The sequence below is a fragment of the Mirounga leonina genome, unplaced genomic scaffold (assembly GCF_011800145.1).
Source record: "Mirounga leonina isolate KUSES-001 unplaced genomic scaffold, KU_Mleo_1.0 Mir_180, whole genome shotgun sequence".
NCBI classification, from domain to species: domain Eukaryota; kingdom Metazoa; phylum Chordata; class Mammalia; order Carnivora; family Phocidae; genus Mirounga; species Mirounga leonina.
This window is the reverse complement of record NW_023270469.1, coordinates 1,064,817-1,087,351: the sequence shown is the minus strand read 5'-3', so window position 1 is coordinate 1,087,351 and position 22,535 is coordinate 1,064,817. Positions and strand designations below refer to the sequence as shown.

Genomic DNA, 22,535 nt, shown 5'->3' with positions numbered 1-22,535 from the left:
GGGCGGGGCTTCGGGGCCACGCCCAGGACAGGTGCGCGGGCCGCGGGGGAGGGAGCGCGTGGCCGCCGAGTCCTCCCCACGGGACTGCCCTGGCGCGCGCCGCGAGTCACACCGACCCCTGGGGCCTGGCGCACCCACTCACCGTGGACTAAAGGGCGGAGGTCAGGGCTGGGTGGAAGCCGAGCCGGGCTCCAGTCCACACGGCGGTGGAGGCGTGCGCAGAACCCCTGCTGCAGCTGGTTACACCCGCCCCGCCTGCTGCGCAAACTCGCAACGGTAGGATTGATGAGCACAAGCCCCGAATTCCAAAGCTGACCCACCTGACTAGCCCTAGTGGTGACGGGGGTCAGCTGACCTGGGGAGAGAGGCCTTTCCCAGGGGGTGAAACCTGGGGAGGGTTCCTGTCCTCTGGGGACAGGGCTTTAGGAGTTGGCCCGCGCCTCCAGAAGGCTCCTCTGGTTGGGAGAAGGGACACAGCCTGGAATTCTGGGATTCCAAGGGGTTCTGAGCTGCGCTTATGGGAAGTTTCATCAAAGGGGGGGAAGTGCGTGCGCTGTGCAACAGCCTAGTCTGTGACCCTGGGCAGTCGTGTCCCTCCTTCAGTGCGGCAGAGAGCTGGACGAGCCATGTCTGAGTGTCTGGTCCCTTTGATGTGGACGTTTCAGGACTTCAGGGGTCAGATGAGGCATTCTCTGGACGAGTGGACACAGCCCCAAGCCTGCCCCTGACAGCTGCGGGGCTTTTCTGTGGCTGTGCAGCAGGCCTGCCTTTCTGGCGGTGCCTTTGAGGCCTGGGTGCCACGGGACTGCTGGTGCTCTTTGCCAGCCGAGGGCTTGGGGGGCGACGAGGTGAAGTTGATGGTGAGCCTGTAGAAGGACCTCTGGAGAAGCAGGGAGGGAGGGCCATGTCACCCAGGGTCTGATGTTCATAGTGTTGCAGACGAGAAGGTGGAGGCTCTGAGAAGTTAGGAAGTGGGGGAATAGGAACCCAGGGGAGCACATGTGGCTTGGTGAGAGCATGGAAGGGCAGGTGGTGCACGGACAGAAGGCACGCATCTCTCCTGTGGGCCATAGCCTGGCACCCTGCTGTTGTGCGTGTGGATTTCAGAGGACACGTGGCTGCCTTCTGCTTATTCACCTGTTCTGTGGCCTCGCAAGCTTTCTATTTATACCCGCTCTTCCTTCTTTCCCCTGCCAGACGTAGATAAGGCTTGCAGGTACCTGGGTCAGCCCTCCACCCACACTGTCCCTCCTCACCCGGTTACGCACTGTGTGGCTGCCCGCCAAGAAGATGTCCCTCATCTCCAGAGAGATGCTCACACTATTTAGGGAAACTTGAGTGTTCTTGATCTCATCCTGGAAATGCTCCCTGGGATCCCGAGGGTCCTTAGAGCCACTGTGGGGTAGGGGCAGTATATTCTTTTCCTAGGGCTGTCATTACAAATGACCCCCACCCACTTCTCAGCCCTCCTTGGAGTCATGCAGACTCACTGGCTGTAACTCACAGGGTTGTGTCTGGGTTGGACCCAGGAAGGACCCACAGAGGAGGACACTGGCATCTACTTGTCCACACCTGTGCAGTGCCAGGGAGGGGGTGCAGCTGTCCCCATCCACTCTTGCTCTGTGTCCTTCTATCTTCCTTATGGCCGCTTTACTTGGCCATTAAGCCTCACTCCTGCCCACTTCCCACCAGTCTCCTGGAACTGCCCCTCTTTCAACCAGAGCAGGACTTGCAGGGACCAGAGTCTCTGCCTTCCAGAAGAAATCACAGCAGTCTTCCCTTGGCACCTAAGACCTTAGGGATGACAGCTGGCTGGGAGCCAGGCTGTGGGCCCCACCCATCTGCCTCTGTCAGCCGCCTGAGCAGCGCTTTCCAATTAGGATAGGCACCTCCCGAGCGATTGCTACAGTTCTACTTAGTTTCTCTTTTTATGTGTATGTGTTTGGAGTCTTTTTTTCATGACAGGTAGTGCTTGACTCTGCCTATGTATGTACACATACATCTGCATCCCCACTGCATGCTCACTTTTTAACTGATTGGGTTTCATGACCTGGTTTGGGGGGCCCTGCTCCCTATCAGACTGTGCCCAAGAGGGGGGCCAGCTGGGAGCCAGCCCTCACTCCTGCACAGTACCTGCATGTGCACGGTGGGGTCCAGCAACGCTGGTTGGATGAGATGGAAAGGCATCGAGAACCCCAAAACAGCGTGGCCCCTGGCATGCACATCCCTGGGGCTTGGAGAAGTGTGAGCCTCTGTGCTCTCAAGTGTGGACATATCAGCATGAAGCACAGGCCCCAGGGACCAAGACTCTTGGAACAGTGCTCAGAGCTGGACCTCACAGCTGGGGCTCACCTGTCCCAGGACCCCGGACAGATGGCCCCTCGCACTGGGGGCTCCAGCCCAGGGACAAAGGGCTCCTGCACCAGCATGTGGGGTGTTCATTGGGGTGTGGCTGTAGCTGGGATATCCTGACTTAGGGCAACCTCATGGCTGTACGAGGTCATGGACTTGTGGAAACTGAGACCAAATGTTCCAGCTCCCAACATCTGGTCAGATTGGTGCCAGTGAGTGCTTGGTCACCCCCAGAGAAGGGGAGCTCATTCCATTTTGAGGCCTGTTACAGCTGATGCTGGTTCTTAGTCTGGGGTCTGGGGGACATGTCCGTGTGAGACAGAAAGGGACACTGTCCCTTCCCACACAGCTTATTCGACATGCAGGAGAGTCCTAGACATGGTGTCCTAGGCATGCCAGGGGACACGGTGTTGGGTGCTGAGGAGGGGTTCTAGGGGCTGGGGTGGAAGGGGGAGAAAGCAGCGGGGGGCCGAGCAGGGGTGCATGCACGTGCTGGGCTGTGGCCTGCCGCGTGCGCACATGATGCATGTGTGTGCACATGTGTGTTTTGTGAGGCCGCAGGTGCTGTTCCCATGTGATATGGGTGTCAGGCGTCAGCAGGATGCCCTGCAGGGTTTCAAGGAGAAGGGTGTCTTGGGTCCACAGCAGGGTTTCCCACTCTGCACCCCACTGCCTCCTCCCTGCACGCTGGAGCTGGCCCCTTGTTCCCAGCAGGCTGTTGGAGACCGGGAGGGCCACCTGTCGGGCGGCTCTCTGTCACCGGGAGGGGCTGGAGTCCCCATCTTGCAGACCTGCCCCCAGCCAAGCCTCCGCACCACGGCACGCCCTGTGCTTCTCACACCAGCCACCAGGGGGCAGAGGCCAGTAAGCGCGGCCTGCCCTTGGAGGCTCCTCGGAGAGGCGTCTCAGGCGCTCAGACCTCAGCTGCAACTGCCTCCAAGGCGCCGAGTGCATCGGCCAGACAGGAGCCTCCTGGGTCCCAGGCCTGGGGTCCCTAGCGCAGGCTTTCTGGAAGCCACTGACTGCAGGGCCTGGAGTCTCTTCTGGCCCCAAAGGAGCCAGCAGCGGGGCTTTTGGGTCCAAAGCACCTCCTCGGCTGGCCTGGCTGGCTGGCCACCACATTCAGCAGGGTGCCTCTGTGGGAGCCCGGCTGGCTGTGGCCCAGGCTAGGTCAGGGCAGTGGGCCAAACTCTCAGAGGTGCTCAGCTCCCGTGCGACCCGGGGGTGAGCACCGCGCCAGGGCTCGGGGGCCTGGGGGCTCTGCCCTCTGGGCGTCTTGCCGGCCGACCCCGTGCTAACATAGGCGGTCGTAGGTACCCGAGATCCAGGCATGCTTTCTAGGCCTCAGGGTGCGTGTGGACTCCCCACGCCGCGATGCCGTGCGTACCGTGAAAGGAAGTGTGCACTCCGGGGGGGGGGGGCGCCCCAGGACGCAGGGCTGTCTGGCTTTGTCTGGCAGTGGGGGACGTGAGCTGCTGCAGAGGCCGGCCCCGCGTGTCAGGGTGGGAGGGGGACACTGGCTTCCGGGAACTCCCAGCCTAAAGCATGTGTCTGTGTGTGTGCGCACGTGGCGGAAACCCTGGAGGCGGCCGAGCTCATTTACAGGGAGGCCTGGACGGGACAGCCCCACTGGCACGGGAGTCACTTGAAGTACAAGGGAGGCTGTTTGTGCTGTGGCGTTCAGCCCGAGCGTCCCCACCGACACTGTGGGGTCTGCCGAGATCCAGCTCGCCCGTGTCCCCCATGCCGTATTGGGGTTCACTTTGTCCTCCCCTGGGCACACTGCCCTGAGGTGTTCGGGATGAGAGGCCACGTGTGGACGCTGTCCTGTGGCTCTTGCCCCCGTGGCTGTACGGAGGGGGCAGAGCTCCTCAGGTGTCCTCAGGTGGCAGCAGGGACCCGCCACCATGCCTGCCCCCTGGAACTGGCGTCCTCGGCCAGTGGGGTTGAAGAGGGGAGGCTGGGGCTGGAGGCTCCTACAGAAGGACCTAAGGGGGTGATCCGCTGGTCACCGCTCTCCCGAGTGGCAGCTTGTTTGCCTGGCCCTGCCTTGGCTTCAAGCTCAGGAGACCCACCTGCTTTGAGGAACAGCCCAGAACACAGCCCTGCCCAGGGAAACTGCCCTGGTGGCCCAGACCACCATCTCTGGCTGGACATTCCATGTTTAAAGATTTTATTTTTAAATAATCTCCAGCTCCAATGTGGGGCTCGAACATAGAACCCAAGACCAAGAGTGGCACACTCTAAGCCAGCCAGGCGTCCCGGACGTTTCACATTTGAATGGCTCTTTCCGCCCGCTAGGCCCTGCATGAGGCTGGGGGGCCGAGGTCACATGCTGGGGCACCAGGAGGATGCCCAGGGGAGCTACAGAGCAAGAACCAGCCATGGGGAGAGTGGCTGCTCAGGGACGCGGGGCTCCACCCACCCCGAGGGCATCCCAAAGACTGCCCGCCAGCCTCCATGGCCACCTCCGGCCCCCAGAACAAGCCTTGAGTCCAGTGTGCTGGCCTTGGGGGGACCCCATCTCATGACAAGGAAGGAGGTGAAAACCACCACTACCTGGCAAACTTTTGCCAAGATGTGTCACCAGGGACCAGACAGGGTTTAAGAGAGAGGATGTGTTCTGGGGGAGCCTCAGGCTGAGGGAAGCATAGGGAGGCACTGTGCGCACAGGGAGGGGCCTGGGGCAGGTGGGCAGCACCGTCCCCCGCCAAGTGCTCGAGCTGCCTCGGGACAGACACACAGCCGCAGACCTCAAGCAAAGGGAGGTCACAGCTGCACCCCAGCCCCCACCTGCCTTTCACCCTCCCAGATGAAACCTAGCGGTCAAGGTTGCTATAGATGCTTCGAAATGTTTTATTGAAGTTTTTTTTAAAAGAGCAATAACTTATGCCGTGAACCGAAAGAGTAAGACGGCGCCTTCCAACCCCACCTGTCACCCCGGGGGTGGCCTACCAACACGGTTCGGGGTCCACCTGGGAATGGGACAGTGGGGCGGGGGCCAGGGCCCTGGCAGGAGGAGGCCTGCACTGCTGGGGCGGCCGCTGCGAGGGGCCAGGGGCCCTGGGGGTTCTTCCTGGCAGTTGGGAAGGGGGACCCAGCAGAGCAGCGCCAGGATCTGTCTGAGCAAAGCCCCAGGGCGCGCGCTGCCTCTGGTGTCCACACCTTTCTTTCCTTCCCCCTCGCTGATCCCACAACTGTTGCTTTTTGACTGTTTTTTTAAAAAATATAATTTTGTAAATGTTCCATAAAAATACTATTGTTCCTAGTCAAACACGGGTATTGCAATATGAAGAGTAACTGCTCGGTCTTTGCTCTATAAAATGTGAAAAGATTATCACACTGGATAATATAGAAAAATGCCAGAATTTCTAAGTATCACAAAAGCCAGTACCGAGTGCACGAACTGGAAGCGCTGAGAGACGGCGGCCAGGCTCCCCTGCGCCCCCTGCTCAGCAGCCAGGCCTGCGGGACGCCGACGGGGCACAGTGGGTCTCTGTGCCCGAGAGGAGGACAGCATGGCTTTGAGGCGGACCGGCCGCCCACCGCTCGCGGGCCCAATGAGCCAGCCCCGTGCGGGCCACCTGCTCAGCCCGAAGCACCGAGGAGCCAGCAAGGCTCGGCCAGGAGCACTGGTGGCCACCCTCTGACGGCGGGGCCCCTGGCGGGCTCGGGGACGTCTGTCCTGCAACACAGGAGGCTCCGCTCGTCCCACCCGCTCGTCCCACAGGCGCATTTCCACGCAGGCGCTGGGCCTGTCCCCCTCAGCCGCGGCCCCGTGCCCTGAGGCGGGAGGGCTCAGGTCCAGGGGCTGGGCTGTGCCTTTAGTTCTCGGACAGAGACAGGGCCAGGGCAGCCTGGAAGGCAGCTTCCTCGTCGATGCTGTAATCCTGAAAGACACGAAGGGAAGACGCGAGGATGCGCGGGTGCCCCTCAGGGCCAGACCCTCCGTCCCGCGGCCCGGAGGGAGCCGTGCTGCCGGCCCAGGGCCATGGGCTCGTGGGATGGGCGGCCCACGCACGGGATCCACCTCTGGCTCCTCCTCGAGGGCACCGCGGGCCTTCCGCAGCGAGCCGCCCCGCAGACACCTGGCCCGGAGACCGAGTGCCGGGCGGGTCTGCGCGAGGAGTGAGGAACTGGGCTCTGAGGAGCAACTAGGACCGGGGGCGATTAGCCCCAAAGGTCCTGGTGCGGGAGGGTCTGCGGGCCGGGTGGGGGCATGGTTTCCAGGGGACGGAAGGGCAGGGCCGGGCCTCTGCGGGGGCGCGGCCGCGGGGAGGGGCGGGGCAGGGCCTCTGCGGGGCGCGGCCGCGGGGAGGGGCACGCACCACAAAGGTGTCGTAGGAGAACTTGTGTCGGTGCAGCAGGTGCTGCAGGAAGTTGGCGCTCTTGTAGCTGGGGTCCCCCCAGGGCATCGCCGAGCAGATGGGGCACACCTGCAACACGGGGTGCGGGCTGAAGCAGCGCTCCGCTGCTCGGGGGAGCCGGCCCACCCCCCCACTTGCCCCCGGGGCCGGCGGCTCACCACGCGGTTGGGGTCGCTGCGGTGGTTGTCCACACAGTGCTTGAGCAGCTCCTGCTGGTCCAGGTTGCGGGCGCCACAGTAGGGGCAGGTGAAGGTGGACCTGTTGGGGACGGCGCTGCGGCGGTGGCGGGAGGTGAGTGGGGGCCTGCAGTGCCCCCACCTGTGGCGTGGCCCGCCCCGGGGGCACCCGGCTGGGCCTCCCCCTGCACTCTGGGTCCCATCCCTTCCCCCCACACTCCCCTGCTGGGAGGTGACTGGCGGGCCTGTGCGGGCCCTCCTTGGGGTCCCCTTCCTGCAGGGCAGCGAGGCTGTCCGCAGAGGGGGACACAACAGCCTCTCCCACCTCCTCCAGGGAGAGCAACATGGGCCAGGAGCTGCCCCTACAAGGAACAGGGGCTCTGAGCACTGGAGTGGGGTGGCCTACCTGGGGATGGGCTGAGACGTGGGCACCACGGGGACGAACTTGGGACAGTTGGCCATTTGCTCCTGGACCTTCATGCAGGAGGAAACGTGCACCCTCATCTTGGCCAATGTCACCTAGGAAGACAGAGGCCGAGGAGGCGTCGGGGTCAGGCTCCAGAGGATGAGAGGGCCACTAGGCAGCAGGGCCCGTCCCTGCACCTGACGTTCACGGCCCCGCAGTGCTGCGTAAGCAGGGGGGAAGCTTCACTCAGGGGCCTCACGGCCCTGCCAGAAAAGGGGCACCAAGGGAAGGAGACACAGACTCTGGACACCCATTGGCAGGTGCGTCTGGCCACCAGCTGCTGGAGAGGAGCACACCTCAGCTGGGGTCACTCGGGGGCGCAGAGGGCAGGGGCAGTCCTTGAGGAAACCAGAAGAGATGTATCGGGGCAGAGGGGACAGCCCTCATTACAGAAACTGAGGGACAGCATTCTTGTAGACGGCCAAGCATCTACCTGATAGAAGTTCTTACCAAAACGTACCAAACCACAGCACAACCTTCTCCTCAGCCCGGCCCGGGGCACACGCTCTGGCCGAGGGGCAGGGAAAGGGGCCAGGTGCGCGGACCTCCCTCGGTGTGGCTCAAGTGAACGACCCAAGGAAAAAGACAGATGCAGCCATCCCTCCCTGGGGAGCAGATGCTACCAATCCTGCTGTCAACAATGCCAACAGGCTGGGAGTAAATGTCTCACAAATAGGGAACTCGTTCACAGGACCAAGAAAGCAGCAAGGAGGGTGTGGGCGAGGGGTAAGGTCCCCGGGGCCAAGATCCCCCCAGGTGTCCGCTCGAGGGCTGCCTGGCTCCCCGCTCTGCTCGGGCCTGCCCCACTGGCCCACGAGTATGGACAGACCCGAGCACGCTGTGGCAGAGCAGCCCGCTGCATGTGGGAAGCCGAGAATGGGCCTGGCCTGCTCTCTCTCGGGAGAAAGCCTGCGTGCCAGGGAAGGAGGCCAGCAGCCTCACTGCAGAACCCAAGTAGCTCCAGGATGTCCTGACTCTGACCCTGACCTGTAGGACAAAGCAACCAGCAGTCGCCTTCTATTGTGATGTTTCTATCAAAATGCAAAGTCAAAATCCGCTCCTGGGGCTGGGCCACTGTGAGGGGCTCCAGGCCACGTGGGTGGTGGCGGTCAGCCTTGGAAAGGCACCCCCCTCCATTCTGCCTGGGGCCCCAACCCCCGTTGGCAGGGCTGAGGCTCAGTTCCCATGTCCCCAAATTAGCCCCACAACAGCGACCACGCAACAACATAAGACCCAGAGCCCAGGGCAGGCGGCAGGGGTGGGGGTGATGTGGGGGGCTGTGGGGGGTGTGGGAAGGCCCCCAGGGAGGTGAGTGGTGCTGTGGGGGAGGGGCAGAGCACAGGTTCCTCTCTGCCGGAGAGGAGAGGGGGGAGCGGAAGCAGGCCCTGCAGCTGCAGACCACAGCCCCGCCCCAGGAGGACCCCGGGGGTGGGTACCTTCTTGTTGCAGCCCCTGCAGGGCGCCTTGTAGGACGAGAGCTGCTTCTCCACATGGGCGGCCTTGTCCACCTTCTTGGGGTCGAAGGGCAGGCGGCACAGCGGGCAGAGGGGGGACGGTACCTGGAGGCAGGGCTGGAGGCACTCCCCGCAGAACCTGCACGGGGAGCGGGTGTGGGCCTGAGGGCTGCTGGCTGCTTTGAGCCTCACAGGTCAGCCCCCCTCTGTGTCGGCGGCACGTTTCTGGAGACCATCATTCTGTTCCTCTGGCTAAACGACGACCCCAGGTCCCCTCCCAGCCATGGGTTTCTGGGGCCCGCTGCCGTATCCACGAGGCTGGTGGGACTGTGGCTGGGGTTCTCCGGGAGCTGTGCTGGCCCTGCGGCCCTGGGCCCAGCCCGAGGCTCAGCCTGCCCGTCTCACGGCCGTGTGGTGATGCCAGCGCCCCAGGTGCTCTGGGGACACAGGCAGCACAGAGGGGCTCTAAAAACCCTCCACCCACAAAGGGTTGGAGAGTAAGATCATCAACAATGCTGGGAGAGGAAACCACAGGGCTCCAGGGGCCTGAGACTCATTGGACGGGGCGGGGCCAAAGCTGTCCAGCCTCGGGGCAGTGGTGTGGTGACGGAAGGGGCCTTGCTTGGGCTCCTGGCGGCTGAGCAGGGACACTCATGGCCCCAGCACACACTCGGGCGCCCGAGGCTCTAGGCGCTGTCCCTGGAGATGCCGCATCAAGAAGCCAGCCAGTGGATACAGATGTGCTTGGGCCGCAGCAGCAAGCCCTCCTCACCCCGAGGCCCCCCCGTGCCACAGAGAAACTAGCAGCGTTCAGTCCGCGGGGACACCGGGCTGGAGAGCACCCAGCAGGCAGCAAGAGGGAGCTCGATCCCAGGACCCCCTTGGTCCAGCTTCTTAAGAAACGTTGTGGGGGCCGCTCAGCTATGACCCCGACCTAGAATCTGCAGACGCTGAGACGGAGCCCCAGGGCCCCAGACGAGTGGGCACTAGGCCCCAGGATGAGGGCTAAGCCCCCGCCCACAAGAAAGGGAGCCCCTTCAAAGACTGCAAAGATCGGGATGTGCACGACTGTGCTGTCATCTCTGTGCACCAAGCGGGGGGCTGTGAGGGCCATGGGATGTGAGGGTGTTCCCAAGTGTACACGCTCAGCTCAGCGGCCGGCATTCTGCCACCAGGAGGGCTTCACCTCCTTCCCAGGAGAAGGCAGTGGGGGTGATCTGGAGTCCCTCCTGCTGCCCGCGCCTGGGCCTTCCTCCTACGTGCTGGCTTCCAGTGCAGCCCCCACCTGGCTCGGAACCATTTGCAGGAACATGTGCACAGAAGGCCTGGCTTGGCCTGAGGCCCATCAGAAGATGCAGCATTCCCGGCAGCCTCCTTCCCCCAGGAGGAGGAGGATGGCCCACCCATCGCCACACCTGGTGGGCATGTGACAGAGGCGTCCAGGCACCACCCCACGGCACTGTGGGGAGTGCCCCAGCCCGCCTCTCCAGCTCCAAGGGTCCGACCAGCCTAACGGCCGATGCAGCTCTCTCCCTCCGCCTGCCACAGGAGGAGAGCTGGCTACTGTCACGGAGGGTGTGCACGGCGGTGCCACCACAAGAGCCACGGGGCAGACACAAGCCACGTCATCCATGGGGAACGGACACACGGATGTGGCCGAGCCCCAGGATGGGTGAGTCTTGGGGACGCCAAGCTCAGGACGTGTGTTGTGTGACCCCGTTGACATGTCAGAGCAGACCCGTGGTTGCTGCGGCGGGGACGCCGGCTCAACAGCGCGCACTCCGGGGACCACTGACATGCACCCTTCAGACGAGGGCGTCCTCCTTCAGCAACGCTGTAAGACGCACACGCATAAGGATGGCCCCAGGAGCACTCGGGACGAGTCACCACGTTGTCAGGGCAGGCCTCAGGGCCACGTCTCCGACGACAGATGCATAGGTCGGGGTGAAGGGCACCTCTTTGCCAGCAGGAGGGGGCCGGGGAGCTTGGGGTCTTGAGAAGGCATGCATGGACCCCTGCCTGCACCCGGGCCTGCCCGCCCGCCCGCCGGCCTGCAGCTCTGCTGGTCCGTGTGTCGTGGCGCCTGAGGGGCTGTGGGCACCATCGGCTGGCAGCCAAGTCTCCACGCTATGAGCGCGGTGCTCGGAGCCGCCCCAGACAAGCCGTGCCCGCCTCTTCCAAGGAGGTTCTGCCAGCACGAGCGGACAGAGCCAGCTGAGGGGTCTGCTCTCTGCCCCCAGACCTGACGGCCACCTCACGGGCTCCAGCGCCCCGTCTCACTCCTGCCCGGGCCTCTCGCACACACCACTGTGCCAGCGCCGGCCAACGGTGCCGGGGACCCACAGAGGCCAGGACCTGTCCTCAGGGGCAGAGCCCGACTTCCAAAGCCTTACACAGATGATCTCAATCGCCCACATCCTGGTCCGCCCACACGCAGCTGGAGGTGCGCTCTCCATGCCAAGCAGGGAGTGACAGACCCCGCCCAGAGAAGCCCGCTCATGGGTCTGGGTGCAGGTGGGCAGGGGGCTGTCAAGGCTCAGCGGTCCCCAGGGTCTCCAGGGTCACTGCTGCAAGGGCGCTCGCCGGGGGGGAGGGGGGAGAGGCGGGGCCTCAGAGGCCAGCCCCGCCAGACTGCCCGAGCTCAAGCTCTGGCTTTGCTGCGACCCCTGGGAACTCAGCCTCTTGTACAAAATAGCGAGAGCACCTGGCCGACGGGGCCACGGCACGCTGAGCGCGCAGGACACACCTGTCCTCATCATTCCCTACGTTCCCCCCTAAACGTGAGCGCTCTTCTCTACGATCTCTGCTCATTGACTGCATGTGGGGACGTGGAGGTGGAGGGACCGGTGGGACAGCAGTGCTGAGAGAGCATGAGAGGAGAACGGAGGCCAGGGGAGCCTGCCCCCTCCCAGGCCCTCAGGGGAGGGCCCATCAGAGGGTCATACATAGCCACGCAGCTTCTGCTTCCAGATGGGACTTACTGCCCAGGATGTCCCCCGAATATGAGAAATAACCGGCTCCCTCTGGGGCTCCTGGGGAGCTCTTGGGAGCTCTTCCACAAGCCCCACTGAGGGCCTCCTGACCGAAACCCACCCCGACCTCTCCTCTTCTGTCTGGTGCTGCCCACGCACAGCCGCTCAGCACCAGAAACTCTGTTTTGTGGAGGCAAACTGTTTACGGTTAGGTGGCCGTGCGGGACAAATACCTAGACCACCACCAGGTTCTTTGAAGGAAAAGCGTGAGCCTTTAAGTCCTCTGTGCTTGTTCGTGCATGTGCCTTCATGACACCAGACCAGAAACTTGGGAAGAGTAAGAAACAGAGGCAGAGAGAGAGCTAGGGAGGAGGGCTTCTAAGGAGGACGCTCTGGAAGAGCTTCTCACGGGACCAGCCTCAGAAACAGGAGAGAGATCAGATTCTGCCAAGAAAAACATGGGGTGGGGGAAGGGTTTAGAGGACATGATGCTTTCGTAATTCTGTGCAGAGCTGTGTTCTGAAGACCACATTTTAAGAAAAGACTTTTCTAAGGAAAAAAAAAAAGACTTATCTGGAAAAAAAAAAATCTGTACACTGATTTGTACAGACCCGGAGACTGGAAATGCTGTGGCCCTGGGATGAGTAACTGTTGGTGCCAAGGGGAGACCATCCGAAAACCAGGGAAGGCTTTCTAAAGTTGGGTCGAGCCTTACAGGTCTCAGCGATGGACTGAAAACTGCAGAGCACACCTGAAAACACCCACCAGCATATGCTTCCAAGAGTCTTGTTCAGAGGCTGCCCCTGACAAGATGTCACCAGCAGTGTGACAGTGAGGCACGGCCCCTCCCGACAAGTTGGCTATCCTCCCTTGGTGTGGGCAGGTGCTTGTGCTGCCCCACACGGGAGGAGGAGGAACGCGGAGGCTTTTGGATGCTGACACTGTCCCTGGGTGACGAGAAGGCACACACCTACCCAGCTCCCCCTTTCTATCAGGAGCCTCCTAAGTCAGCTGCCTGTTAGCAAAATATTCCAGGGGCACCTACCTGCCTGGGTGCACCTCTGCCCAACCCCTGGGAGTGAAAGCCCCACCGCCTCAGTAGCCCTGCTTGCCGGCAACCGAGCCCTCCTGACCCCGCTTCCCACACTGCTGATTTCACTCAAGAGCTGTGCTGTTCAGCCAGGAGCCAGTCGGAGAGTGGACACTGAACTCGGCGCCCTTCCAACCAGGCGGGCAGCTCGCAGAAGACTTGAGTGCAGCTCTCGGCTGGGAGGAGAGCCACATCCTCAGGTTTCTGTTGCTGAAACACCCCTGCAGGACCCTCCTGGAGGCTCCGGTGCAGCTGGAAACCCTAGCAGGGTGCTTGGTGTCTGGTCCCCAGGGCCAGCCCGCCTGCTCAATGATGGATATGACCCAAGATCTCCATCAAAACAAAACAGCACCAGACTCCAAACAAGTCCCTCTCCTAACTTTAGGCAACTCCTCTCCTCTGACGTTAAGACAAGCAGACAGCGGGTCCGAAAAAGAGTTGATAAGAAGAGCCACAAGGCATTCATTTACAAATGCCCACCCCGGTCTCCAGGGGACCGAGTCGAAGGCGACTGGCGCAGAGGTCGCCTGCTGCCCTCTGAGTACCCGGGTAGGCCCGCCGAAGCCGTAAGCGGACCCCAGGGGAGTCGGGACCGGACAGGGCTGCAGGTCGCCCGATGCGCCGACAGGGTGCCCGGCTCGCCGGGGACTGGCGGGCAGGAGGCTGAGCTGAGGCGGAGGAACGCGCCCAGGGGACAGGGCCGGCCTGCGCAGGGAGCCCTGCGCCCCCGCCCGAGTCCTCCGCGCGCCTGGCTCCGGGGCTGCGCCGGGCGGCCGCGAGCCTCGGGCCCCTCCCGGGGCGGGCACGGACCCCTCCCCGCAGCGACGTCCCGGCCCCGCGGCCTCCCGCAGGCCGGCGCACTCACGTGTGGCCGCAGCTGCCGATGGCCACGGGCCGGTGGTACACCTCCAGGCAGATCGGGCAGCTGTACTGCGCCTCCAGGCCGCTGTCGCCGCCCGCCGGCCCGCCCGGCGGCTGCCGCTGCTGAGCCGAAGCCACCAGGCTGCGGAACATCGCCATCCCGGCGCCGGGCCTGCCGCCGCCGCCGCCGCCGCCCCTGTTCCGGCCCGGCCGGGCCAGGTCCGCGCGTCACGGCCGCGACGGCGCCGCGCTGACGTCATCACGGGGCGCCCCGCCCCCGCCCCGCTCGTCACGGCCGCGGCGCCGCGGCGCCGACGTCATAGGCGCGCGCTCCGCCCCCAATCCGCTGGCCACGCCCCGGCGACGTCCCGCTGACGTTATTAGGGCGCGTCTCCCCGCCGCCGGCGCTTACTATCGTGCGACCGGGCGCAGCCATGTGCCAGGTTGGCGAGGACTACGGGGACCCGGCGCCCGAGGGACCGCCGCCACTGCGGCCTGGGTAAGAGCCGGGCGTGCGCACCCGCCCCTCTCCTTCCCGGCGCCGAGCCGGCGGCAAAGCCCTGCCCCGAGGGCGCGGCCCGCGCCTTGCAGTTCGCCCCCGGCGCCGCGCTGCGGAACCCGGGAGACCGCCGAGGCTGGGGCCCAGAAGCCCCGGGTCCCGGTGGGGGTGCACCGTGCTCCGCAGCACCCCGGGGGTGCCTCTCTAGCCGGGGGCGAACGCCCCAGAAAGGGGCTGGCTCTGCGCTCTGGCGCTGGTGATTCTTGCGGCTTGGGCCCTCGGCCGAAGAGGAGTCGGCCTCCTGGCCCCTTCCCCCCGCCGCTTCCGTCTCTGCCCTCCCGAGTCACACAGGTGGTTCCGCCAGGCACTTGAGAGGCTGACAGGTGGCCTCTGTGTGCGTCCTCGGGTGGTTTAGGCAGACTCAGATCCCCCCACGGCCCTTGTCTTTTTTCGTATCGGTAGTTCGGATAAGACAAAAGCCGTGGTTGGTGTGTGTGCAGCTGCATGAGCTTCCCATACACCGGCTGGGATGAGAATCGCAGTGCCTCCTCCCCAAAGCCCGCTGGAGGGAGGGCTGCAGCCTGTGTTCTACCCTCCCCCGTCATGTCTCGAAAGGCGTGAACTGAAGTGTGTGAAGTGCACGGAAGGCCTACCCGTGGTGGTGATTCGAGCAGGAGATGCCTTCTGCAGGTGAGGCCTGGAGGTGGGTGGGAGGTCTGGCTTAGCCAGGCTTGCCCCTCCTCTTGGCTTTATCTCTTGCTTTGAAGCATGTGCTTCTAACATCGCTTCCAGTGACTCCGGTGCATGTGTGGGGTATTGGGTTTCTGTGTGGGTACGCCGTAATTCTCCCACGGTCCAGCTGTGGATCAGGTGGCAGGAGGGCATCTGATGGCACGGGAAGGTGGCAGAGGGAGGGTGAGGTGAGGTATAGGCAGGATGAGCATTTCGGGGCAGCTGGAACGCATCTAGGGGCAGATTAGAGCGTCCTGAGATCTTGGGCAGGTGCTCTGGGGATGATTTTTTTTGTTTGTTGATTTTTTTGTTTTTTAAAGAATTTATTTATTTGGGGGGGTGCACAAGCGGCGGAAGGGGCCAAGGGAGAGGAAGCAGGGTCCCAGCTGAACAGGGAGCCTGATGCGGGACTTGATACCAAGACCCTGGGATCATGACCTGAGCCGAAGGCAGACGCTTAACCGACTGAGCCACCGAGGCGTCCCCCAGCTTATGTTTTTAAAATAGTCTCCACGAGTCTTGGACACTACTTTCCAGAATGTTCCAAAAGAGAAACTGAAGGGACTGAGGTTTTTTCCCAAAGCTTTCTCCTCCCCAGCCATCCTTTGGGAACACAGTAAACTTGGTGTATGCTACTGGAGTAAACATAGGCAAAGCACCCATTGCTTTAATCTCTCAGAGCATCTGAAGTGATGACTGTTAGGAGAAGAGGCTGCAGCAGCTCCTTCTGGGCTCAGAGCTCCCCCTGCCCGTGGGCAGCCACAGGTTGTTCTTGTGCCCCGAGCAAGCACCTGTGTTTTAGCAGCCTTACCCCTCCCCGATGGTGAGTGAGTTCTTGGGACTCGCTGCCTGTGGCTGCTCGCCTGGGGTCCTGGCATTTTATTAAACACCACGTTGACCTACTGACCATAAAGGAATGCGGGGTGCTTGGTCAGCCCCTCACACTGGTGCCTGTTCAGTGGGGGGCAGGGGGAATTGTGGACACTGCTGTGTCTTTTTTTTTTTTTTTAAGATTTATTCAGGGGCAGCTCAGTTGGTTAAGCGTCCGACTCTTGTTTTGACTCAGGTCATGATCTCAGGGTCCCGGGATAGAGCCCCACATCGGGCTTTGCGGTCCGCGTGGAGTCTGCTTGAAATTTCCTCTCTCTCTGCCTTGCCTCTCTCCTCACACACACAACGTTTTCTTTCTCTTTCTAAAAAATAGATAATTAAATAAAGGCTTTAAAAAAAAAGACATTTTTTTTGAGAAAAGTTTATTTATTTACTTTAAAGGGAAAGAGGGTGTGGGCAAGGGGGCGGGGCACAGAGAATCTCAAGCAGACTCCACGCTAAGCCCAAAGCTTGAGTTGGGGCTCGATCTCATGAGATCATGACCTGAGCTGAAACCAAGAGTTGGATGCTTAACCGACTGAGCTACCCAGGCGCCCCTGGTATGTCTTAGTCGGAAAAAGAAAGCAGACTTAGGGGTGCAGCCTCAGGTGTGGGGCAGCTCTCAGGGAGCCGCATTGCTGTCATCGACCCCGACTTCCCTGCCTGGGTTGCCAGGGAGCTTTTAAATGCAGGTGCCTGGGCCTCACTCTGGCACCTTCTGTCCGATATATTTGGCCTGAGTGATTCTAACCTGTAGCTGAGCCTGAGAATCAGGTGGAAGGATTTTCAGGATTGCTGATTCCCAGGGCCCACCCTGGAAGTTCTGATTCTGTGGGTCTGAAGAAGCCAGGACTGTGCATTTGCATGAACTTTGTCAAGATGGTAATTTCTTGTCGAGATGGTATCAGCTCGAGAATGGTGTTCTGGGACATGGGGCACCCCCTGCTGCCTACTCAGTGCTTCCCCCTTTACCCCAAGAGAGAGTACTTCTCCCTGTGGGAGTTTTGGAAGGGGCCTTCCACTCTGCTTGAGGGAGGGTCCGGCTGGCCTTGCCCTGCACTTCCCTGTGTCCGTCCGTTCTGCCTGCTGGGCCTTCCTGAGTGTTTGGAGGTACAGGTGGCTCCTGGGCTCTGGGCCCCTCAGACATCAGTTCACACTAGTAAGGATTGTTGGGGACCAAGGGGGCGCCTCCCTGTGCAGCACGGGTCTGGTCCTGGGGCAGGCACAGCTGGCAAGAACCCCTCAACCCTGGCTTCCATTGTCAGTTTCTGGGCAGAGCCTCTGTCAAGATACTGCTTTTAAAGATGGACACTGGTAAGAGAAGGAAAATGGAACCCTACAGCGTCTCAGGCTGCGTCCCCATCGGGGCCGTGTGGCCACACTGCTGGTTGTCTGTTGCAGGGACTGTTTCAGGGCCTTCTACATCCACAAGTTCAGAGCCGTGCTTGGGAAGAATCGGTTGATCTTTCCGGGTGAGAAGGTAGTGTGTTGGGGTGACTTCTGCGGGGTCCCCAGCTGGGAAGCCCAGCCCCCCTGGGCCCTGGCTCTCAGCCCCGGCCTCCCCTCCCAGTGTCATGCACAGGTGATGGTGGTGGTGGAGAGGGTGGGCTTGCTCATGGGGGAGACGCAGCGCTCTCCAGTGACGTTCCTTCTCCCATAGGTGCTCCTGGCATGGTCTGGGGGGCCTTCATCCAGCTCCATGGTCTGGCAGGTCCTTGAGGTACGTCTCCTAGCATCTTCCAGGGTCCTGGCTGCTTCCCTGCTGAGTTGCAGAGTTGGGGGCCCAGGACTGAGGGGCTCTTGCCTGCAGCTAGCGAGAGCAGCCCACCCCTAGCTGGGATGCCCGGAGGGTTGTTGGAGGTGTATACAGAGGTGCACAAACTGGAAGCTGAGTCCGGAGCACCCAGCTGTGCCCAAGTGTAGGACTGTTTGCCGACTGCGTAGAATCCTAGTCACAGGGAACATGTGGTGGCATGGTGGAGCGTTGCTTGAGGTGTTCCTGAGTTCATGGGCCTCCCCCTGGTCCTGGGTCCAGGACAAAACCTTGAAATACGAGCAGGTGCCTTGGGGAACCCAAAAGGGGTCCAGCCTGGCTGGGGTCGGGCAGCTTCCTTGAGAAGTTTAAGGGGAGACCCAAATGAGCAGTGGGGATGCCAGGGGATGTGAAGTTGGGTGGGGAGGGAGAGTGTACGGGAGAGGGTGCTCTCTGGGGACCTGTGCTCCAGGCTCTCGGCAGCCCACTCACACTGTTGTCCAGCGTGTTGGAGATGGCTAGGGCTTTTCCTGAGGGCCCTGGCTGCCGTGGAGGCCTTGACCTGGGGCTGGGACATACACAGACTCTCTGCATTCCCAGTGAGGGGCACAGATGAGAGAGGTGGTCTGTCCCGGGGGCTCCAGCAAGGTGCTGCTCTGCTCTCACTTCATGGCTCCCTAAGCCTGGCCTGGTGTAAGTGCCCACTCCATTGGCCTTTTGTCCGGCACCTGGAGCCCCTGTTTCCTCTAACTGATAACACCTTGATGGTAGTCTGTTGTCCTCTTGCACTCAGCAGTCAGAGGTGCTCAGGCAGGCACCTCTCAGGACATTGCCGGGGTGGGGAGTCTGGGGGCCGTGGGAGACAGACTGGTGAGGAGCAGGTGTTACTGGGGCGGTGAAGATGCCTAGGCAGCCACTTTGACCATGTCAGGCTGTGTGGCCTCCCTATGGGGCCTGCTCAGCACTTTGTCTGAATGGTTTGTCTGTTCCAGGTGGGGAACACCACCCCTTCCTGGAGGACATCAGTTCAGGTGGAGAGTGGTTTGTGCCGGGAAGGTGGCCTCTGGCTTCTGACTGTGGGGCTGAGGTCCTGTCCCTTTTCTCTCTAGGGCCTGAGTCGAGATTCTGCCAAAAGACTGCGTTTTGTGCCAGGGGTCGTATATGTCGATGGTATGTGTAGCCCTCCCAGCCCCGGCCCCAGCCGCTCAGGATGAGCCCCATTGAGACAGCTGGTGCTGTGCCCTTGATGAGGCCCTTAAGCTTGATGAGGCCCTTAAGCTTAATGAGTTTTTGGAGACAACACATGGGTCTGGCAACAAAGGCACTGTTGTTGTCTTAGACTTTTGTTAGAGTCAGGCAGGCGTATGTGCCTAGTGTCCATGGATCAGGGGCCCTGGGTGGGAGAGGCCAGGGGCCAGATGCTCCCTGAGATAGGCTCCCAGTTGGGTCTGGGGCCCTGGGGTCCGTCACGCCTCCCCCCGCCCCTCCCCTGTGCACTGGAGAGAAGCCACTCCCCACTCTGATAATGCTGCCCTCCCTGAGAACAGGTTCGTGTCCTGTGGTTTCCACCAGAAAGCTTCGTAGAGTTGTTCACAGGACATTGGCCTTATGCCATCTTGGGCTCTTCTGTAGTCATGATTCCTTTCTGCCTGCACTTTTTAGAGGGAGCAGCTTGTGGCCAGAGCCGGGAGGACAGAGCAAAAACTCTGGCTGATGTGAAGCTGATCCTACAGACCCTCGGCTTTCCGTGGCACGTTGTCACCTTGGAAGAGGTGGGTGGGCCTGACTGTGAGGGCGGGCCGCCAGGTGCCCACAAGGGCCTGTGCCTACTTGGTGGGGTCAGTTGTGGGCCTCGCCCTTGGCCTGTTTGCTCCCGGCACGTGGGGGGCAGACCTGGGCCTTATGCTCTCTCCCTGCCCTGGAAGGTGTTTGCCCTGCCGCCGTCCGTGCTGCGCTGCTCTGCCCAGGAGCCAGTGGGGACTGTGGGGACCTACAAGGTGGCTGTGGACAGTTTCCTTCAGCAGCAGCATATGCTGGGGGCTGAGGGGGTTGGGGGCAGCCCCAGCTCAGCCCAGGGGGAGGCACAGCCGAGCCAGCCCTGCACCCAGGACCCCCAGGACCTGGCTGGGCCACCCCTGGCTGCCCAGACCGAGGCTCTGTCCCGACTGTTTGGCTCCGTGAAGACGTTGACGGCCAAAGAGGAGCTTCTGCAGACCCTGCGGTGAGCCCCCATCCCCACCCTGGCAGCTAGGCCCTCCTCCTTCCAGCCTGCCTGAGACCCTGGGCTCTGCTCTACAGGACCCACCTGATCCTGCACGTGGCCCGGACCCATGGCTACTCCAAGGTGATGACAGGAGACAGCTGTACCCGCTTGGCCATCAAGCTCATGACCAGCCTGGCGCTGGGGAGAGGGGCCTTTCTTGCCTGGGACACGGTATGTGGGTAGGGAACGGGCATTTCCGGGGCCCCTCTGGCCCATGTCACTTGAAAGTGGCGTCAGGAGTCCGTGCCAGGGTCTCCCGTGTGGCGCAGGGAACGCGGGGCTGTGAGCCCGGGTGCTGGGTGCTGTGATGAATGTGCCCCCACTGCAGGGCTTCTCCGACGAGCGGCACGGCGACGTGGTGGTAGTACGGCCCATGCGTGAGCACACGCTGAAGGAGATCGCCTTCTACAACCGCCTGTTTGCCGTTCCGTCTGTCTTCACGCCAGCCATTGACACCAAGGTGAGTTGCGGGATTATGCAGCGTGGGGTCGGAGGGGGCCAGCACGCTCTCAGTGGCCCGAGCTGTGTCCACACCAGCTCCCTGGGAGCACATGAGGAGAGGCAGGCTGGTGCTCGGCCAAGGGGGGCTTGCACGGAGGGTGTAACAGCAGCTGTGTTCAGTGACGGGGACACCTCAGATGCGGGTGCTCTGGCTCACTCCAGCCCTGACTTGGCGCGCTCAGGGCTGATGGTGTGAAGCCCTGGCCCCCACGCTAGCTGGCTGCTGGGCCAGGCCTGGGGGCGCCCCTTTTACAGCCCTCCATCTGATTATCCCTAGGCCCCCGAAAAGGCCAGCATCCACCGGCTGATGGAGGGCTTCCTGCTCCGGCTGCAGGCCCAGTTCCCCTCCACAGTCAGCACCGTGTACAGGTATGTGTGTGTCAGTGCCCACGGCGGGGTGGGCGCGTGGGCCTGAGCCCACCCCCGGGCGCTTGTGCAGGAGTGAAGCCCAGCCTCAGGCCGCCTTGGTGCCCCGTCTCCCACCCATCAGGACCAGTGAGAAGCTGGTCAAGGCCCCCAGGGACGGCTGTGCCGCTGGCCCCCGCTGCCTGCTCTGTATGTGCTCGCTGGACGTCGACGCCGCTGGTCCGTGAGGAGGGGGAGGGGCACTGGGGAGTGGGAGTTGGGGGTCCAGCCCCAGGAGGAGCCTCAGCCTGTCTCTGCCTGCAGATAGTGCCACAGCGTTCGGGGCTCAGACCCAGGATTTCTCCCAGATGCAGCCCTCCACCCCACTGGCTGGGGCCCCCACTGTGCCTTGCCGTGCTGCAGAGGTGGGCAGGGCCCTGAACTGCTGCCAGGGGACCAGGCCGTGCAGGAGGTGAGTCCCTTCCTGGCCCTGCCCTGACTCGTGGTCAGCCCCAGGCCACAGGCCAGGGTAGGTGCAGCACCCTGGGGCCCCGAGCCGCCAGCCGGGCTAGGTGAGGCCCCTGGGGCCCCGAGCCGGTGCTCAGGCACAGCTCTGCTCCTCCAGGGAGGACTCCCGAGACCACGTCATCGAGCAGCTATGCTACGGCTGCCGCGTGAATATGAAGGATGTGGTGAGTCGTTCCCACTCCTGGGTCGTGACAGGGGAGGCCCACCCCCCGGGGCTCGGTGCCACGCGGCCCCTTGTCCACGGCCATCCTCTGTTGCAGCCCTCCTTGGACCCCCTGCCACCTTACATCTTGGCCGAGGCCCGACTCCGCAGCCAAAGGTATGGGCTAGCCACACGGCTGGGGGAGTGCCGGAGGGGTCCTTCTGGGCGGTGGCTCCCGCGGGGCAGATTCCCAGTGTACGGCTTTCCCTAGGCCCTCGCCAGAGATCCAGGAGTATCTGCTGGAGAACAGTGACGATGAGGCGCACACCAGCGGGAGCGGAGCCTGGGGCCCCCCGGGGCAGGAGGGCAAGGATGGGCAGACAGCCTGTAATTGTATAAATAAAAACATCTTTAATTAGAAAACCCTACAGTACGCATGGGGAAGGGAAGGCTGGAGCCCCGGGCCCAGTGTGCTGGCTGCGCAGGGCTCCGCGCCGGGCCGAGGAGGGGCCCCAGATCCCTTCTGGCAGCAGCGTGGGGGCGTGGCGGCCGGGGCGTCTGCACCCAGCAATGTGCTGGGCGACTCCTTCACGCGTGGGTGCAGGAGCCCCGCTCCTACTCCTTCTCACGGGTCCACTTGATCATAGTTTCGGGCGAGCGGTACAGGAAGATGAGCTTGGCGTAAAGCTCCTCCTCGAGCTCCAGCTCCCGCGTCTCCCGCACCAGGAAGATGTCCTGACAGAGCTTGAGGATGCGGTCCACGCAGGGCAGCTCCTCGAACATGATGGAGTGCGAGATCTCGCTGAAGAAGCCGCGCACGAACTTGCCGATGACCAGCACGATGGACACGTAGAGCCCCATGATCCTGCCAGGCAGGGGCGGGGTGAGGCTGGGGGTGCTGCACCCCACCCACCCATCCACCCTCCTGCCCTCACGTGCAGCACACTCACCCGTAGCCAGCCAGGAAGCCCAGGCTGGGTGGGCTGACCTTGTCACTGAAGATGACCATGGGCAACAGGTTGCACTCAGCCTGGCAGTCCTGCAGCTCGATGACCCACCACTCGAGGAAGCCAGCGGCCCCTGTGCCCACGCGCTCCCTCCGCAGCTGGATGCGCACGCTGAGGTAGTCCTCCTCCTCATCTGGGGCAGGGGCAGAGTGGGTCA

General features: G+C 62.5%; 3 protein-coding genes across 8 annotated transcripts in view; 1 reads left to right on the top strand and 2 right to left on the bottom strand.

Moving 5' to 3' along the window:
* Positions 1–59: 59 nt before the first annotated feature.
* Positions 60–21,794, top strand: CTU2 (cytosolic thiouridylase subunit 2). Of its 5 annotated transcripts, none has more exons than XM_035024617.1 (15): positions 60–276; positions 14,853–14,927; positions 17,241–17,319; positions 17,500–17,559; positions 18,702–18,762; positions 19,255–19,364; positions 19,518–19,813; positions 19,891–20,026; positions 20,184–20,315; positions 20,634–20,725; positions 20,847–20,941; positions 21,026–21,173; positions 21,327–21,393; positions 21,490–21,548; positions 21,643–21,794. In XM_035024617.1, exons 4-15 carry the CDS (start codon positions 17,539–17,541, stop codon positions 21,788–21,790), a joined length of 1,365 nt encoding a protein of 454 aa, XP_034880508.1. In that variant the 5' UTR covers positions 60–276; positions 14,853–14,927; positions 17,241–17,319; positions 17,500–17,538; the 3' UTR covers positions 21,791–21,794. The 5 variants fall into 5 exon arrangements, with proteins under 5 accessions (XP_034880508.1, XP_034880509.1, XP_034880507.1 ...); XM_035024616.1 differs by lacking the exon at positions 60–276 and adding an exon at positions 14,101–14,237; XM_035024613.1 differs by lacking the exon at positions 60–276 and adding an exon at positions 14,177–14,237 and having other exon boundaries at positions 14,700–14,927.
* On the bottom strand, positions 5,189–13,948 carry RNF166 (ring finger protein 166). Its single transcript, XM_035024619.1, has 6 exons — positions 13,743–13,948; positions 8,798–8,954; positions 7,302–7,414; positions 6,878–6,992; positions 6,681–6,788; positions 5,189–6,242 (listed from the first exon to the last, which is right to left on the bottom strand). The coding sequence occupies exons 1-6, from the start codon at positions 13,895–13,897 to the stop codon at positions 6,177–6,179; spliced, it is 714 nt and encodes a 237-aa protein (XP_034880510.1). The 5' UTR covers positions 13,898–13,948; the 3' UTR covers positions 5,189–6,176.
* PIEZO1 (piezo type mechanosensitive ion channel component 1) overlaps positions 21,763–22,535 on the bottom strand; it is a 55,097-nt gene continuing 54,324 nt past the window's right edge. For both annotated transcript variants that reach the window (XM_035024610.1, XM_035024611.1), the window contains exons 50-51: positions 22,322–22,511; positions 21,763–22,236 (exon numbers count right to left, since the gene is read on the bottom strand). In XM_035024610.1, coding sequence (XP_034880501.1) covers positions 21,987–22,236; positions 22,322–22,511 — 440 coding nt within the window. In that variant the 3' untranslated portion in view covers positions 21,763–21,986. The remainder of the gene's footprint in view (positions 22,237–22,321; positions 22,512–22,535) is intronic.

Excerpts from the sequence above, each read along its gene's own strand:
- RNF166 (XM_035024619.1), bottom strand. The coding sequence starts at position 13,897 with ATGGCGATGTTCCGCAGCCTGGTGGCTTCGGCTCAGCAGCGGCAGCCG. Across the intron at positions 7,415-8,797 it reads GCAGGGGCTGCAACAAGAAG|GTGACATTGGCCAAGATGAG; the intron begins GTACCCACCCCC and ends CTGTCTTCCTAG. Across the intron at positions 6,993-7,301 it reads ACGTCTCAGCCCATCCCCAG|CGCCGTCCCCAACAGGTCCA; the intron begins GTAGGCCACCCC and ends CCACCGCCGCAG.
- CTU2 (XM_035024613.1), top strand. The coding sequence starts at position 14,767 with ATGAGAATCGCAGTGCCTCCTCCCCAAAGCCCGCTGGAGGGAGGGCTG. Across the intron at positions 17,320-17,499 it reads TGATCTTTCCGGGTGAGAAG|GTGCTCCTGGCATGGTCTGG; the intron begins GTAGTGTGTTGG and ends CTTCTCCCATAG. Across the intron at positions 20,726-20,846 it reads ACAGTCAGCACCGTGTACAG|GACCAGTGAGAAGCTGGTCA; the intron begins GTATGTGTGTGT and ends CCCACCCATCAG.